The 19,742-nt window shown below is 39.0% G+C and overlaps 1 protein-coding gene across 1 annotated transcript; it reads right to left on the reverse strand.

Annotated features, from left to right (window-relative positions):
* Positions 1–2,557: 2,557 nt before the first annotated feature.
* Positions 2,558–19,735, reverse strand: LONRF1 (LON peptidase N-terminal domain and ring finger 1; the record flags this gene model as incomplete). Its single annotated transcript, XM_083861248.1, has 12 exons — positions 2,558–3,831; positions 5,363–5,515; positions 5,862–6,024; positions 6,133–6,291; positions 7,807–7,928; positions 8,455–8,569; positions 9,411–9,501; positions 9,587–9,824; positions 10,325–10,471; positions 11,090–11,212; positions 12,998–13,116; positions 19,144–19,735. 12 exons carry the CDS (start codon positions 19,733–19,735, stop codon positions 3,673–3,675), a joined length of 2,181 nt encoding a protein of 726 aa, XP_083717374.1. The 3' UTR covers positions 2,558–3,672.
* Between the last annotated feature and the right edge of the window lie 7 nt (positions 19,736–19,742).

Here is a 19,742-nt window from a genome sequence, read left to right on the forward strand (position 1 = left end):
ACACCATGGATACTATCTTCCTTAAACAGGTATTTCATCTAAAAGTAGAAAACCTTCCCATTATAAATCCAGTTGTAGATAGCCAGGTCTTTATAGTCCAAGTCAAAAAACATCTCAGCCTTGGTGAGGTGCAGGCCAGGCAGATGTGGTTTGTCTACTGCTCCTGACAGTACTTAAAAGCAACCATTCTCTGGGAACTGTCCCTGCCCCAGTGTCAAGTGAGCACAGCCTGGTACTGCTGTTGGTCTCCCTTGTGCTGTTCTCCAGGATCAGCTGTGCAGGTAACTCTATGCCCTCTGTCATTTGTAATTAATCAGTCTAAAGCACAGTTTGAGTATCTAACAGATATTTACCCCACCCCACACATGCTGATGCAAAGCTCCAAGGAATGGGTTAGATCACCTAAAAAACCAAAAAGATTACCAAGTTTTATAAAGCATTTAGCAATGTCTGAACCTTGCCTCATCTTTCATGAGCAAACATCTTTCTACTAATGTTCTAACATTGCTTCAAGTTGCACTCCCATCACTCCCCATATCTTACAGTCATCTTTGCACGTTGTCCCAAAGAAAAACTTGCTAGAATGAATGTGACAAATACCTGACAATTACCAGAAGAAAAATCAAGTTAGATGGAGAAATATGAAGTTGCCATTTCATATAAGGAAAACTGAACTTTCTGCACTTAGTGTTCGTCAGTGCTCATCCAGGGCAGCAAGCTGTTACAAGAAATGACGTTTGGTAAAAGGCTGGAGGTAAATATTAATCATAAATTAAGAATTACAAAAGTGGGAAGAAGTCCTTGCCAAAACACACATCACTTCCAGGCAGATATTTCTGAGTATGATGACTCCACCCCATCACGTTGAAGTTTATGAGCTCTCTTATATTAACACACGCACATCCCATTCACTGTATAGCAATTTATGGCTCACCAATCTTTCAGACACATCTAATTTTGTTCTCATGCTTACACAAAAAACATTTCTACAACAACTTGTCAATCTTATGACTGAACAAAGAAGGCACAATCTCATAAATAAAGTGCCCCAACAATAATTTAGGGTAGCTCTTGTTGGCTGTTCAGGAGTGCTACCCAGCAAAGGAGACTCCCTTAAGTCTGACAGAAAATGAGAGGTTGACTCTTTTGTTGACTATTGCTCATCATCAGGTAAACTCATTAATAGTGTTGTACTTTGCTTTCATAGGAAGTGAGCTTTCCCCTTTTCCCTTTTGCCCAAGTCTAGATCACTTGCATTCCATTTAGGCTTAGTTACATTGATTTTTAACCTTACTATAACAGTATAAGGTGATCAAACTTGGTCCTTACCCAGCTGTTTTATTGTTCCATAGCTAAAGAATCTATGCTGGTTGATGGGGAAGAAAATTTAAAAAATAACTGTAACAAAGTACTCCCCAAATTCAAAATACACTGTACAAAGTACAGCATGGTACTCTCTCCAACCTATTTACTGCAATGTTTGTTTTGCAAACGTTCAGTTGAGTTTGTTGCTCTATCCCACTGGAACTGCACAAAATGACAATCTGGTACACAAAATATTCACTTAAAAAAATCCAGTTTGAGAAAACTCTTAAAAATCTTTCATCTCCAATCTCAATTTTCTATCATTCCCAAGAGCTCATCTGTGGAATGGTTACTGAAGAGTGGTTCTTATAATTATCCTTAATGCACATTTGTTAAACACAATAAATTTGCTTTTTATATTGTTGCTTTTCTTCAATGAAATTTTGCCTTACATAGTTTATACAATTCCAGAAGTAAAACTCCTTTATGCACAGAGAAGTGCAACCCAATTGACACTTGCAAATTTACTGTATTAACAAGTCATGGGAGCTTATAAAGACACTTAAAAGCCACATCTTTCAGCAGACTAGGGAATACTCAATTTCAAACTCAAGCTCTTGGCAAGAATTAAAAAAAAAAAGAAATCACCACTAGTTTATTTTGGTATTTCAAGCCTGGCTACAGGGACTTTTCATTGCCAAGGAAAAAAAAGTCTTGCCACCTGCATTCTTAAGAAGATCATGGTGATATAAAGACTACATTTCTAAGGTTATAGCATATGGATGTGGAAGAATAGAGGATTCCCTTTCTTCTTTTATTATGCAAATATAGCTTTCCAAATATTCACCCAGGACTTTAGTCATACCCTAAAGGGGAAATTTGCCCTAGATTGAAAGTGATATTGGAAGATGATCCAGGAGAATTCAGGCTGCCTACAGCCTTGAACTCCAGAAGAGAACACGGCCAGAGTATCTGACTAGCAAGTCAGTGAAATACCTCACTGCGCTGCAAGGACAGGTTCCTATAACTTTTAAGTTTTGCAAAATGCAAATTTCAGACCTGATTTAAACAAAGCAGAAAGAAAAGCAGGACACCAGGAAAAAACTTTTCTGACCAATAATCAGTCTGAGACAGGTACTATAATCAGAAACAGATTATGAACATACCAGTTACATCATGAAGTGCTCACAACCTTAATGTAGGTTAAACAGCAGCTTCTGGATTTACTTAAGATCCCAGAATAGAAGCATATGGAAAAGGAAAGTGACTTTAAGTTTCTGACAAAGTTAAAAATATTACAAACTTTTAGCTTTTATTGAAAATTAAATATATTAGCAAAAGCAAGATTTAAGAAATATTTTACAAATGATTTACATACAAGAAAGCCAGTATCAGACATATTCACAAATATGCAAACTTTTAATTACAAAAAGTACCTAATGGCAGCATGATGCTAACCTTGCCACTGCAGTGTGCTCTACTATTTATATGAATAAGGCATAGAACTCACATTTGCACCAACTCAAAAGGTTCAAATAAAACTTTAAGCTTTTGAATCCTGGATGCACAATCCCCGATAGACACACGCACGCACACTCTAAGATTTCTTCTTCTAAGCTCTACAAACTAAGTGTGTGCTCTGGAAGAACAGCCTGAAAAGCCCAGTAAAAATGTAACTGGTACTAGCATTCAGATTTCAGTTTCCTCTTTAAAATGTACAGGCCTAGGTATGTAAACCATATTCACAGTTTAAGTATTTTTAGACAGAAGTACCTTTTTTTTCTGCATTTGTTCCTTAAAGTTGGCTCTCAGTTCAGCATACAGTTCATGTCACCTGTTTTGTGATGCATACATTTACAAGATAATTTAAAAAAATCTGTGCCATATTTATGGTCAAGATAGTTAAACAAGAGTAGTAATATCCAACTGTGACATTCGATACTATATTTCAAATATTTGTGCAAACAGCAAAAAAACAGTTGAGGCAAACATTTGCAAAACTTTTATTACCTCCTCAATGTTGTAAACTTGGACTGTCGGCCTTAACTCCTGCTCTTCCACAGCTTAGAAAAGTCAACTGCTAAAATGACCAAGTCTCAAAAAGGTTCTTTCTACATAGTGCAAATTTTAATGTAGATAACGTGAAAAACATATCTAGCTGGATTGACTGTGCAATTGTCAATGGTCTTCTCTCACAGTTGAAGAAAGTGTGCATTCAATGAACCATGTGGTTCAGGAAGCCAGGAAGGTGGAGAGAAAGTTCCATTACACTTCTCAAACCAGTGCTAGATGTGCAAAGGCAGCAAAAATTCCAGCTGCTACTACAACCAGAACAGAGTAACTTCTCAGGAAGACCCAGGCGGTTAGTCACTTGGACTGGTCTCTAGAAAAATAGGTGAGTATATGTTGAATTTTTATCAGACGGTCCTTTAAAGACATCATGGAGAGAACTGACAGCTGGTATCTGGGGTCTACTGGCAGAACAGCTAGAAGCCACCAACACCAAGCAGGACCATTGGGCATTGCCTAGAAATAAAACATAAGCTGGTTACCAATAACCAGTGCTGTGTAGTTGACTTCCATGAAGATATCAAAAGATAAAGTCATCAATGACCAAGACTACTTTTAAGTTTGATGCCAACTAGAGAATCCCAGGGCTACAATACTAGAAGAGTGTTGAAAGGGTCTCTTCTTGTCAACTGAGAAGTCAAACAAAGTACACTTAAACTAAGCTTTATAAAGCAATTATTTTTAAGACAACATAGGAAGCTCATAGGTTCCTTGGGAAAAGATGGCTAAGCACAGGACAGTCACCCAATGACAAATTTCCCTGATAAAAATTAAATCTAATACTTGTCATGCTCTTCTTAAGGCTTGAATATTCTTGAAGCCTAATGTTTTCATTTTAATTATTTGATGGAATTCTCTGTCACGTCCCAATTCCACTCCCCTTCTCATTACCCTCTAGACAGAGCAGGACTACTTAGCAAGTTTCTTCTAAGCAGTTAAAACCCTGTAACTTTTTCTTGTACTTTAATTACCAACAGCAACCATTAGATGTCAGGCCTTGAACTGGACTTAATACTCTTCAGTAGATGTCCTACCACGGCAGAGAATATTAAGTACCTCAAATGATTTGCAAAAACATTACTGGTAGTGGTACATTCCAGGATAACATTTCCTCATTTGTAGTTGTTACCACACAGCTGAGACATTTGTTACCTATTATAAATCTCAGGTACACAACCACTGTAATGCTACCCTGCTAATTATTCTGATTTTGCACAAATATTCCTCTTTCCTAATATGCTATTTTAAATCTATTTTTATTGAATTGTTCTAAAATCACTCCTGACTTCACACACCAGCCTCTACAGCATCTATAGTCCCCCCAGACAGGTTAATATAATTTTACAGAAATATGTGGCAGATGGGTGAGGGACAAGCTCCCCTAAGATCCCAATTCACATAAAACTCTGCTTTGAAAACCAATCTTACATATTTTTAAATGTTACTTTTCTACAGCCTCCACTCCCTCAGGATCTTACCTTTATTAATTGTTTATAATAACCATCAAAATAGATTGCTGCAGCTAGTTTCTCAAGAAACATTTGTCAAATGCTAGCAGCTGCAGCAGTTTATGAAAAGCTCAGAAAGGAGTAAAGTGTTATTTGTGATTACCTCTTAGCCAAAGGTAACTGCCTGCATGTGGCAGATTCAGTTTCTTTACTTTCACAGGGAGAAAATAGAGAGCTTTTTCATTTTGAATTCTAACAGCTTTACACAAACTAACAGTTTAACTGTTACAAGAACTTAAAGTGCTTTCAGTTTACTAGTTTTATTTCCACAGCAGCATATCATCCTTTCCTGGAGAAACTGCTGACCAGTGACAGAACTGCTTTTTGTTACTCACTGTAAGAGAAACAAGATGCAAGCACCATTGTCTTTGAAGCTGGTGAAAAAAGTGGGAGTTTTTCTTTTAATATTTAGCAGTTGGCAATAGGGTTTTTATTTTTCAAAATAAGCATCTAATAATGAATATTAAATGATGTCTCACCTGTATATTTTCCTCCCTGTCAGGCATTGGTCCAAAGTGCTGAAGAATTTGAGTGCGAAATTTGTTTCTTAAGTTTTGGAACCAACTGCAGGCCTGATTGTAAACGAAATTATGAAGCTCTCTCAATTTCTTTAGTTCTTCCTCATCAGCAACCTGTAGGAGGAAAGTTATGAAAATATGATTAGTGATAAACAATTAAGGGCTTTAGGCTAAAATCAAAAACCATTCATAAATTTCAACTGAATTTAGATACATTTCTTGTGTTCTCCATAACCTTGACTGCTAATGACTGAATGGTAAAGCAATATTATAATATTTTTAAAGTTACACCTTCAAACTATTGTTGAAACAAAAACTATTGTTTTCTAATTTATTTTATAGAAAAAAATTAAGTTAGCTTCTAGGGACCTGAAAATTTGAAAGAGAACTTTCAAGAACAAATCAAGCAAAAATCTTGATATATTAATATTAGTAAGTATTTAGACAGCATTCTGGATACCTTAACATCTTCCAAATATTCAATGTCTGCAGTGCAATAACCATCTTTCATCCCTCTCTGTAAAACTCGAAATCTCTTTCCACCAACTGTATCGACAACAGACCGTCCATCAGGTAGAAAATGAACGTTCCTAATCTGCAGCATGCAACCATAATCTGCAAAACTATAAAGAGACCTTGTCAGTAATGCAATTATACACTTCTGAAAAGACGCTTTTTGTGATTAAAAATGACAAAATAGATGGAAGCTTAGAATTAGGATGTAAACCTACCCATTTTGAGAATCACTTATGCACATCCCAAACTGTTTCGTTCCAGTTTCCATACTCCTGCGAATCATGAGTCGGTATCTTGGCTCAAATACATGGAGAGGGCAAGGCACAGTAGGATATGCCATAGTGCAAACAAACATTGGAACATTCTTGGTCAAGCTTCAAGAGAACACAAAAAGAAATACATGCCTTCAAAATCTAAACATTGAGCTATGCCATTTTTTTCAGTATTTCTGCTTTGTTTGAGGTCATAAAGCACTCTTTTCCAAGTCAAAATATATTGTAGAAACTTTCATGAATGATAAACCCACATACTGGTAACAGTGGCTGAATACCTATGTACTGATTTGCATACATACTGGACAGTAAGACTCGCTGTTATCTAGGTAGTGAGTATCTAGCATAATGAATGAAGGGCTCTGCTTTGGGATGGGAGTGTCAGCTACTTTTTGATTTTTGCTTTAGTTTGAGCTATAAAAGGATTTGAGCCCTCAGAGACACAGTTTTCCTGTAAGTAAAAAGATGTAGTAGTAACTACATAGAGCTAGGTCACCATTTAGATTATTTTCAAGGAAGGACTCCAGATGTCAATATGCAACCCAGTGTGTAATTTGCACCTTGCAATATGCCTCAGCAAGGTAACTGAAAAACAAAGTATCTTTTCATCCTATTTTATCAAGTATGTAGAGCTAATAGTAAATGCAATCAATCTATCACTAAAACATTACTAGGTATTTAATTTTAATGCCTTTTAGACTATAAAACATAATTCTACTGGATGGATTCTGTTAATTAAGTTGCATGAGCTGTAGTTTTAAATAGCTTTCCAACATTCATATCTACAATACATGATGCTCTACGTATTTGAAGAACTCTCTGTGAGATAAACAACACATCTGTCTGTATATGATTAGTATCTTTTATGAATTGCTTTGCAAGAGATTCAAGTCTCTGAGACTCTGCAGTCAATTGAAGACAATTTCATTAACAGCAGCAAACCTAAAACCAAAGCTCCCTGACAGTGCAAAGCAGAAAGAGAAACGGAAGGGGAAACATGTTTCATAGAAAGAACTACAGAACAGCCTAGGTTGGAAGGGACCTTAAAGATCATCTAGCTCCAATCCCTCTGCTGCAAGCAGACACATCTTCCACTAGAGATCAGGTTACTCAAAGCCTCCTCCAACTTGGCCTGACCAACCAAGTGACCTTGTATGATGGAGTGACAAGAGAAGGGCTACAGATGTAATTTTATTTGCAATTCTGTAAAGAGTTCTCCCCTCAATGTCCTTTCCAAATTCGAGAGAGATGGATTTGATGGGTGGGCTGTTAGATGGACAATAAAGGGTTGGATGATTCCACCCAGAGGGCAGAGGTCAATGGCTCAGAGTCCCAGTGACCAGTGGTGTCCCTCAGGGGTCCATACTGGGACCAGCCCTGTTTAATGTCTTCATCAATGACACACACAAAGGGATTGACTGCACCCTCAGCAAATTTGCTGATGACCCCAAGCTGAGTGGTGTGGTTGACACAACTGAAGGATGGGATGATACCCAGAGGGACCTGGACAAGCTTCATACTCCTTCTTGCACCTATAATATACCACAATTAATGACTATAAAAATAATAGAACATTTCCATACTAATTTCTCAAGTTTTTCAAGACAGGAAGCTTACTTGGAGTGTTCTGCAGTTTCTTCAGCATGAATTCTTTTTCTCTCAAATAATTCATCAGACAAATATTTCATTATTAATTCCTCCAGCAGTTCTGTGACGCTGTATTTTCTGTTTGCAAGGTACTGTGAACAATAATAAAAAAAAATCATGTATCTTAACAAAAAGCTTGAGAAAATGCAGCTTTTTTTATAAAAACATGATCTATGAAATGTTACAAAACTCATGAAAATTTACAGCTCTGAAGTTTTTGTTTCATTAATTGAAACCTAATGATACTCTAATATTTGAAAATTAGATTCTCTGTGTAAGTTCTTAGTGTCTGACAATTTGAATGTCTAACTCAGTTTGTATTTCTATGCTTACGAGAAACAGAACTGATTTCCCAGTATATACAGCCATACTGATAAGAAAAGTGTATAGAAATCACAGAGAGGTTTAACTGAAGAGTTACCAAAGCTTACAAATATGCAGGATTGAATTATACCACTGAAGTAAATGGTCACAGAAACATAAAACCTCTAAGACCCTGAGACCCTTTTCCATTTTAGCAATCCATAATCCAAGCAAACCCAAATTGTTGGGTTCAAGTGAAACAGCCTTTAAAATTATACAGTATTTGTATTTGTGAGCTTTACTGAGAAACAATACCTCTTTCAAGCTTTCCTTACAGAGTGGACACTGTGGAGCATGATCTAAACACCGTTCCAAACAACCTTTGCAAAAAGTATGTCCACAAGGGGTTGTTACTGGCTCAAAGAATAGTCTGAAACAAAATTATTAGAAGTTAGATGTCATGGCCAGTGTGTGTTTTCCTAAAAATCTCAGTGATTAATCTCTTGATTTTTTAAGACTAGTTATGCTATAACAAAGTAAACAATTAGTCCCCAGTCTCCTTATTCTACTTTTTCCTCTATACTGCAGTTTGGTTCCCATTTACTGCAACACTTACTGTTTTGTTTTCTGATGAAGCTGAATACATTCCAAAACTCCAGGTAACTAAACATTTACCCCAATATGCAAAGATTTTGGTCTCCCTACACAGAGATTCCGAATACACAAAATCAGGTGGTGATTCTTTGAGAAACTGGATTGTTTTAGCAGCAGTATTACCTACAGCATAACTATGAATAGTTCACTATACACCAAATGTTTTACAGTATTTATTTGGATATCAAGATTAGTCAGTAGGAGTTTTCAAATACAGCATCAGCTACATTTAAGTAGACTAACATTCTGAAGCATATATGTCTCCCAGAAAAATACAAGGCTCACAGGCTATGCATCTAAGCATTAGCCTTCCCAAAATAAGTTTTATTGACTGAAAAACCCCTAATATTTAATCACAAAAGATCCTGTCCTTTGATGGTCACCTAAAAGGGCAACTTGATTAAAAGAGTCCTACAGTATACAGCATCGTAGCAAATAACATTTAAATACACGTTAGTGCAGAGATAGTGAAAAGCTGAAATTGTTGACTGATATCAGAACTCGTAACAACTTACAAGTTGTTATGTATACATACATTCAGTTTATACATGTAACAGATACACAGCCTGTATAGATAAACATCTGTAACAAATACTGAATCAAGAACAAAATCTTACCTCATACATAGAGAGCACTCAAAATCTGATACATCAATCAAATCTCCTGGGACTGCTCCAAAAGCCAGTGTCATGTCCCTTTTTGTACTTTCTGAGGAAAAGCAGGACAAGATACTTCTTCAAACAAATGCACAAGGCAGTAAATACTTTAAATTTCACAGTAAGTGACTGCTTACCTCCTTGCTTTTTGTGTTTGTTTCTTCCATCTTCACATACAACTGTATCCTGTTCTGAAAAGGAAAGCTTTCTTTTTAACAAAGCACCTTTTCCTTGGCCAGAGAGAAGGGGTTCAGAAGACACTCTCTTTAAACCATCTTCCTTGGCAAGGTCTTTTGTTGAGTTAAGAGCATGGGCAGACTGTGCACGATTTAAGCCTCCACTCACAGGCTCCAGTACATCTGATCTTCCTAAACTCTGCAAGAGTAAGATGAACCGAACTGTATTCTAGGAGTAACACAAATCTAAGTATGTGAGATGTGACAAAGATACATAAGCCAAACTGATACCCACAGTTAGTGGGTACCCATTAGTTAACTACAAAAATTTCTAACTCAAGACAGTACTCAAATTTGCTTAGATTTAACAATTCAAAAATCTTCACCCGCTTCAAACAAAACAAAAATTGTATTTCATCTGCTTAAAAAAAATTGTATTTCTCTTTGCTTTGGAGTCCCTAATATGAAACTTCAGTATCTTCTAATACTGTATTTATTACTCCTTCTAGTTAACTGAAATGAGGAGTTTTAATACTACGAATGAAAAAAAATTACACCCAAACCATGCTTCTTTTCCTCCAATGTAGCCAATTACATAACATCAGTATTTACACTGGAAAGTGTGACAAATCAGGGTATCAGTATATCTGATGTACACGCATCAGCCAAAGACAGAAATTACTGCAGAGTTTTTATTACCTGCAGAGGAGAAAGTTGTAAGTTGCAGTAAGATGCTGCCACCTCAGAACCAAGCATAAAAGGTTTATTTCTAATATGGGGTGAATTCCAAGCAGATTCCTTCAGACTCTCACCTAACTTCTCTGGTGACAAAACATCACACAATATCTAGAAAAAACAGCCCAATGTTAATAACAACAAAAAAGAATCCACACATACCTTCATTATAAATTTACATATCAAAAGTTAAGAAGGTAATCTACATGAAGTTAATCTCATGAACAGATCTTTATTTAAGCAGTAACTCTGAAGGCAGAGTTGAGAACAAACCTATGTATTTAGGAAGAAACCTACATACCTATGTTGCTAAAAAAGAAATTTATCTAGAAATGTTTTCTACTACAAGTCAAACAGAGTTGGACATTATTAATTCAGTAGTATGCAGCTTTTCAATGTAAAGTTTTATTATCACAGAAAAAATTGTCGTGCTCCAGGCACAGAGGGTTCCAACTCAGAAAATTTCACTTGTTGCCTGCTTTTTCCAGTTTTCTACATATCCATTTAGTAACTTCAAACACACAGGTACTTTTCAACATGTATGTGAAACGTGTACATTGGGACTAACCCTTCAACATAGTATGATTTAAGAAATATCTCAAAAGGAATCTTTCACCTGAACGTTCTATGTATGTAATGAAGATTTTAGACACTCAAGGTCTATTATAATGGGAGTCTCAAAAAGGAATCAAGTCAGAGATGGGAATCCAGTATCATAAATAAAATTACCTTTTCTACTTCTAGCTTGGCTGGAAGAAAGTCCTCATCAAGGGCTAAGCACTGTAGAAACAGTTGTAAGGCATCACCTACAAAGCCAGAGTCTTGCAGCACTTTTCCTTTCTGAAAGTAGACCTGAGAAAGAGATACCACAAGGACATTTGTAGAGAATAGGGAAAACTGCAGTATTGATCTTACAGGCATTGGCTCAGCACTAGAAATAGAACCTGCCATGACAGAAAGAATGTAGCTTTAACAAATCTGAACTGTGCACAGTGTGCATGATCCATATCCCTTGTCTAACGCATCCACTACTGTGTTTGAGTCATGGGATAGGCTGGTAGGATAACTTCTTTCCGTTAACTTGTTTTGTCTTATATAAAGGGTTAAAAAACCTCACTAGTGCTGAATTCACAGCCCTTAATTTCCCTCTTGGAGCCTCTGGAGAGGAGGAAGAGGGACAAGAAATGCAAATTATTACATAACCTCACACAACAGCTTACAGGATACTTTTTTTGAAGTCTCTTTCATTAAAACCCTTATGGTTCCAGCCTTCAGAAGGGTGAATACAAATAAAACAATCCACACAATCTTACATACTTCTCAACCTACATTCTTAAAACAAAATAATGCACTCTCAGAATTATTTGCTTCTTCCAACTATATTTTATGCTTGAACACTGGATACCAGCCGGGAAAAAAAAATTAGTGTATTGTTTTCCTTGTAATAAAAAAAAAAAAAGGGGAGGAAAAACTCCTGGATTTTACTGAACTTACTCAAAAGTAGATGACATTGGAACTAAGAACTTATCTCAACTTTTAAAAGTTGCACTGACAGTAATAGAAAAAGTTTAATAAAACCAACAGTTATTAAAAAAAAAAGTTGAAACAACAATATCTATTTGTATACAGGAATTTGGGTAATGGGCCAGAAATGAAACTTAAAAAATGAACGAACAAAACAAAAAAGAAACCCAGACTATAACAAAGAAACAAACAACCCCCGAAAACAAAAATCATAAAAAACCCTAAACAAACAAACAATCCAAAACAAACCCCCAAAAAATTCTACCTAACCCCAGAATGGAGTTTCTACACAATGACTGACAGTATGAACAGTAACAGCTGTTCAACAAGACTGTCAGATGAGGACATACACTCTCTTTGATGGATTTGGGCAGTTTTCTTTAAGATGAACTCTGAAGAACGGAAGTTTACTAGTCCTCCCTTTACAATTTATTTTCCTACAGAGGTAAGGATTGTTACAGGAATCCATCCACCAAACCAAGTTCAGTTAAGTGAAGTGAAGCTTCTTTCCAAACACACAGAAAACACTCAACAGTACTACCAACACTGAGAAGTGAAAAGCAGGAGGTTTTATGAATTTGCAGTAGCCACAGAATTGCTAAACACAAGAGAAACCAAGACAACTGCAGTTATCTCCCCTTGTGTGGTAAGATCTTGCTGCTCCTGCTGCGTTCAGAGTTTAGACAGTGCGACAACACGCGTTCTGAAGACCACAGACTCCCCAGCTGCCTATACTATTTCTAAAGCTCAGCTCCCACTGAGTTTATTTGGGCTTTTTGAAGATAAACTTTCCAAACTAAAACAGCAAAGTGTCCCTCTGTTAACAAAAATTAACAACAAAACAAGCCCCAACCCCCAGCTGTTACAGGTTACATCACCATGAACTATTCCAACTCTCAGTGTATTTGTCAAACAGCCCCGACCTGCCACACTCATCAGGAGCCTGTCTCACATGAGTTAACTATTTTAAAGATTACTGTTAGCATTTTGCCTGTCTTAAGAGACAACATTTAAAGTAGTTGGCTTAGGTTTTTAAATTGATGCAAGTATAAATTGGAATTTATTAATTTTACAAACACAATATTGAAAAATGATGACTTCATACCAACTTACCTCTGGCCAATTTGGCATTTTTGAAATAACAAAATTTAGATCTTCTATGGCTGTTTTATATTCTTGGAGGCCAACATGAGACTCAGCTCTGTAAATTCTTAGCATCAAGTCACTGGAATCTGCAGACAGAAATTAGGTAAAATCTTTTAAAAATCAGAATTTTGTAATTTTTAATTAGATTTGCTTTCATAGTAATATAACGTAATTACAGTTTTTTGTACAATACTTCCAAAATTAGTGGAGTACCTTCTCCCTCACAGCCTAGTGTTTGAATAACAAATGTGGAAGTAATTCCTGGTTCATGTCTTATAAGCTGAGGAACAAATTTTGGATCCTAATGTATCTTGTAACAAGAAAATTTATTTTCAAATACTGAACAGAGGGGCTCACAAAGCACTATTCAGTACTGCTGGGACAACAAAAATTGAGGCCTAAGTTAACTTTACAGTACATCCAATCAAAACTACAGAAACCTAGGAATTTATACCACACTTGTATTAAAAGTCTAAGTATTACAAAATTTGCTATAGAATACCCAGGTTTTTCTGCAGACTGCAATTTGCTTTTATAGTGCTTGACCCCTCCCCTTCTGAGTATGGCCGGAAATGCCACTTTCATAGTGGCATCCATCTGGGAGGTACCAGAACTAAGCTTTATCACTACATGATAAAAACAGCCAATTCCAGAAAGCCTTTAGCACCAGCTGGCAGCCCTGTTGTAAGGAGTTGCAGTAGAGAACTTCTAGAGTGCAGAAAAAAGCAAAATGTGTTCAGTAAGGATAAGTTCCCATGTCCAACAATACAGCATTTTGCACCTTCAGCACAGCAACCTCTAAATGGGAAGACACCCATCTCCTTGCCACTGAAACTGCAGTTTTGTAACCCAATTAATTGCAGTTGCTGCCTGGAAAAAATGCCAAAACACTGTTTTGATCTTAATTGTTTTTATAAATAGACCTGGTTTTCATTGACTCAGATAAACTAGTCAAAGTTTGGTCTACTGTAAACAATACTAAAATCAAATAGTTCTTTAAGTATGTTTCAAAAATGGCTTTCTTGGAGGCTATAGTTTTAATTTAATATTCTGTTTATTCTAAATGTCTAGTATAAATTCTCATAAATTTCCAACATTAGCCTGCTCTACAGCTAGAAGGCATCCTGGCCAATGTTCCCATAGATTGCAACACATTGCTTAAGATTTAGATTCATAATGCTACATGTAAAAAGATCTTAATGGAAAAGAAAAGGTTAAGAAAATCAGAGAAGAATTCATTTAGCTGAAACTAGAGTGTCTTCCTGATTTGTCTTTCTTTCGAGTTGACAGTTTTCCCTCAAACGTAAATATTGCCAAAGCTGGATAGTTTCATTTTCACATTCAACATAATAACATGCTTGTTTTAACGGAAGTCTGGGAAACTCTCTTTGTCTGAGTAAAACACTAATTCTGCAAGCAGAACAACTCTGAAGCCTGTTTTCCTGTGGCTGTGTTTTATGACTGCTACAGCTTAGCAAGGTGAGAGCTCAGATTAAACTCTTTAGATAGTATTTTGTGTTGTATTTGACACTTTGGTGTCCAACAGAGTTAGCAGCAAACCAAACTCCTTTGTTCAGAGGCAGCAGTAAGTGCAGGTCTTTGTTCTCTGATAAGCTGCCTATTTGCACAGAATCAGAGGAAGCTCATCTGTTTCAGACTTTCAAGTGCAGAACATGACCTGAGGAACTCCAAGCCTTTTTTCCTAGGGAGAAAATGAGGGGTAGTTTGAAGATAAAAATGTGAGTTCAAGTCTACAGCAGGTGGACATTTTATCCACTTTTTTTTTTTTTCCCCACGAGAAATGCATCCAACTGAATTAGTACAAAACAGAGTTTAGCTGAGATCCCAACTCTGCTGCTGAACATACAAACACAGTCACTGAATGACCAATAGATAGGACAAACTGGGTCTGAATATTCAGAAGCCTGAAGGTAGATGATTACTAGTAGCTTTTCTCCTAGCTTAGTATTGGGGCCAGTCCTCTCAGTATCTTCATCCACGACCTGGACAAGAGGATCAAGTGCACCAAAAGTTCACATATGATGCAACTTGGGTGGGAGTTTTGATCTGGTGGAGGGCAGGAAGCCCCTGCAGGGGGATCTGGACAGGCTCAATCAATGGGCCAAGGCCACTCTATGAGGTTCTGCAAGGACAAGTGCTGGGTTCTGCACTTGGGTCACACAAACCTCCAGCAGTGCTACAGGCTGGGGTAAAAGTGGCTGGAAAGCTGCTCAGTGGCAAAAGACGAGGTTAACAGCAGCTGAACATGAGCCAATGTGTGGCCAGGTGGCCAAGAAAGCCAAAGCATCCTGGCCTGTACAAGGATTAGTGTGGCCAGCAGGATCAGGACAGTGATCATCCTCTTGTACTGAGCACTCGTGAGGCCGCATCTTGAATCCTGTGTCCAGCTCTGGGTCCCCTCACTACAAGAAAGACATTGAGGTGCTGGAGCAAGTCCAGGGAAGGGCAACAGAGCTGGTGAAGGGGCCTGGAATACAAGTCTAATGAAGAAAGGTTGAGTTTAGCCTGGAGAAAAGAGGTCTCAGGTGGGACCTTATGACTCTTTACAAGTAGGTGAAAGGAGGTTGTAGACATGTGGGGCTATCTCTTCTCCCAGGTAAAAAGCAACATAATGAGGGGAAATGGTGGCAAGGGCAGCTTAGTATGAGCATCAGAATATTTCTTCACTGTTAGGGTTGTCAAGCATGGGAACAGACTGCCCACAGCAGTGGTAGAGACACCATCCCTGGAGGGATTTGAAAGATATATAGATACGGCACTTAGGAACACGGTCCAGTGATAGACTCAGACTGCTGCACTAACGGTTGGACTTAATGATCTGAGAGGTCTTTTCCAACCTAAACAATTCTCTGTTTCTATCTAAATTTATACATTCAATTTTCTAACAACAATTTAGTTTTCAGGCTTTGTTACAATGAAAAAACAATTATTCTGTGTTTCAGCATATATTTTAATGTTTTCTTCGCCTAAAGAGAGGATGCAAGCTAATTTTGAATCTTTGGATCAAAGAGAGAAGAAACATAATTAGTTCTTGAACTTTCAATTTCAGTGACCAAATATAGTGCAAATACTATAGAAATGAGTGAGAAATCATTCACTTCTATAATCCCAAAGACAAATGATTTTAACACAAAAATGCACCAAGTATTTGCAACATAGAGCTGTGCATATCAGTTGTTATTATTACATTAATAGGAAAGTACACACACAAAAAAAATTCAATACGCATTCTTGAGTTTTATATTACTTCCAAAGCATCTGCTCTTGCTATAAGTATAAACACACCAATAAATGAATCACCCATGATCTGATTCTGCATGCTTTTTATAAGGTTCTTAATACGGCAAATGCTTCAAAATAAAAGACATGCACATCAAACAAACTATGTAGAAATACTTTAGGATACAGTATTTATTAACACAGTACTACAGGACCACCTTTCTAATCAGAAGTGGAACACACAACCCTTAAGAAAATGCCAAAAGAACTGGACTTGTTTAGCAGAAAATAATTCCTGAAGGCATTGGGAGAACACAGCACCTTTTCAGAATCCAAAAGTGGGTTACATAGAAGACTCTACTGAAGTACACAGTAGAAAAGCAAAAGAGACAACAGTTATAAACCAAAACAATGGCAGTTAAGACTTGAAATAAGGAAAAGATTTTTCACTATGAGGATAATTAACCTTTGAGCAGGTTGCCCAGAGCAGCTGTGGAATCATCAGCCTGTAGGTTTTCATGATCCAGCTGTACAAAACGTTAAGCAAACTGCTCTGATCACAGTATTTGCTCTGCTTAAACAGGAGGCTGATTGCTCAACACATCTCCTGAGGTCCACTCCAGCAGGAATGAGTGAGATTCAGATCAACCCATCAGTGGTGTGTTTCAGGACACTTGATTAAAGGCAAGCTGCACTTGTATTTCAATTCAAGAGACCCCTTTTAACTAAGCTATTTCATTCCTACTCCTGCAAGGAATATACTGACTACATGAATGTTAACATTCCTTATGATTTTTAAAGTCACTTTTGCACAATAGCAAATACACCTCTTTAAAATTTTTCAGAAATGGAAGAAAGTTATGACAAGATGCCATTTGAGTAGAGGTTTAGCATCAGTGCTTTATTTAGGAAATCAGATTTATGCTCATCACAGCTTTTTAACTATGTGCATTAAAAAGCAACAGATGAAGCAGCAGTAAGGGAACACTGAAATGGAACATGAATGACTTTAAACATTAATACATTTCTTAAGCTACATCTTTTCCATCTCTAAATATCTTCAAAATTCATGGTCTGAAGGAAGATGGAAAGTATGCCAGCAGCTATTAATTTATCTAATGGCCTGGAATCACCTTCAATTTGTAGTTGTGAATCCACAGCTCTAAATTCACATTTAACGTATGTCTGCACTCTGACTCACAAAGTTCTTCACTATCTTTTCCAGAATATGTGAAATGTTGATAATTCTCAGGATGGGAGATACGGGAAAGAATTGTACACTGGACCTTAAAGTAACCTTCTAGCACATGTACTGAATTTGAATAATGAAATTTTGAACAAGCATCGCAGCTGGTAAGTATATTCAAATTTTAAACCCATTTTGCCAAAACAGAAGATGTAGATTCACATAAAAAGAATAAAAATTATTTCTCCATAAATACCTAAAAAATATTCCTAAATCCAAAAAGGAAAGATTAACAAAAACTGTGTAATTAATTTACTCTTTTATTCTTTCAAAGCAGTCTTGAAACATGAAACAGGAGCCCTGTAAATATATGTGATCAGTACTGGATTCATCAGTTTTACACTGAAAACTACTGAGATTTCTTTGCGACCTGTATGAGTCAATGCTGTACTTCAGGACAAGTCTGCATCTTACAGTTTCAAGATTTAAAATCCATCCTGTATACTACCCTTTGGAAACCCTGACAAATAAAGTAGGATTGATAGCCAAAACTGAACCCCTTAAAATTAGGTTGCCAAAAAGCATATAAAATAGATCTTCGACTTAATCCCACCTACGTTGAGAACAGTTTATTCTGGAACTAGACCTAATGTATCTCCCCAGAACAGATTGGAAGGATTAGACTTATGCAACCTTTTGGTTTTTTCCCTCCACTGCAGACAACTGTAGAAACGTAACAGACTTAATCTGTAAAAATATTAATTTCTAAGTTACTGAAAAGAAAAAAAAAAAAATCCTGGTATAAATTACAACAGAACCTCCCATGCCACCAGGTGTTAAAATCTTTAGTCAAATTAAAAGAACAAAGGAATCTCTTGCTGGATCCATCTAGGTGTATCAATCACACAAATATGACTCGCTCTACAAAGAGTAAACTTTGAAAAATTGAGCGTATCTTAAGAGTCCATGGTACCAGCCAGACACATATATCGGGACGGGCACAGGACAGCCCAAAAGCGTGCCTCTACCTCCCCTCTCTGCACCCTCTCCAACACTATATAAAACTCCAACCACACCCACCCATGATGTCACTGCCATTACACAACCTGTCCCCCTCCGTGCCTGTCTGCTTATGCAACTGGGCCCGGCCTGCTGGGAATTGTCTTGGTGACACTTAAGACTGAAAATAGGTCTCTCTCTCTCAGGAAACAAGGTTAAATACACCAACGGAATTTCTCTTTGCCCGCGCACGGCGGTTACCAAACACAGAAGGAGGCAGAGCCCACAGGCTCCTCTGTAAACAAGTCCCACAGCAGCGGGCGGGGGGGACAGGCCGAGCCCGTGCGGGACGCGCCCCGTCACTCTGGGGGAGCAGAGGCAGGTGTGTTACCCCACCGCCAGGCCGGGCGCCCGACCCAGCGCCTGCCTGCACGTCCCCTCCACTCCGCTCTCCAATGGAGAGGCTCCTCCAATCCCTTCAAACTCGAGAAAACTTCGGGCGCTCTTCACCGGCCCGTGCCGATCGCTGACGGGCCCGCACGAGGGGATAAGGGCTTATCTACCTACTCCACCACACCCCCAGGCCCCACCGCTGCCGTCCCGGGCTACTCCTCCGTCCCGGGCTACTGTAGTCCGTCCCGGTCCCGCCGGGGCACGGGCGGAGGAAGGCGCGCTCTCCCAGCCTTACCTGCTCGCAGAGCCTGGTTGGCGGCGCCCAGCGCCTCTCGGAAGCGGCCCTGGGCCAGCAGCTCCTCCAGCCGGGTCGCAGCCCTCGCCCTCTCGCACTCGCCCGGGAACCACTTCTCGGCCAGCCGGTTGAGCACGACGCTGGTGCGCAGCGGGGCCGCGGCCGTGCTGGTGCCCCCCGCCGGCAGCAGCCAGTCCCGGCAGCGGCGGCAGCGGGCCCGCAGCTCCCTGCGCAGGCAGCGCCGGCAGTAGGTGTGCCCGCACGGGACGGTCACCGGCTCGCCCAGGAACCTCCCGCAGCCGCAGCAGCGCAGCGGCCCCTCGGCCCCGCGCTCCCGGCCCGGGCCCTGCCGCAGGCGGTAGTTCAGCACCAGGCACTCCACCAGGGTCCCGAGGCGCTGCGCTCCGCCGAGGGGGCCGAGGCACAGCGACGCCAGGGACGCGCCCACCGCCTCCTTCAGGCGGCTCGCGGGCACCAGCCGCGCCAGCAGCGGCTCCCGCTCTCCGTCCGCCCCTCCGCCGGGGCCCCCGCTGCCGCCCGGCTCCGGCGGCAGCTCCGAGCCCACGGCGGCGGCGGGAGAGGACGCTGCCATCGGGTGC

This window comes from Zosterops lateralis, assembly GCF_965231275.1.
Source record: "Zosterops lateralis genome assembly, chromosome: 5".
NCBI classification, from domain to species: domain Eukaryota; kingdom Metazoa; phylum Chordata; class Aves; order Passeriformes; family Zosteropidae; genus Zosterops; species Zosterops lateralis.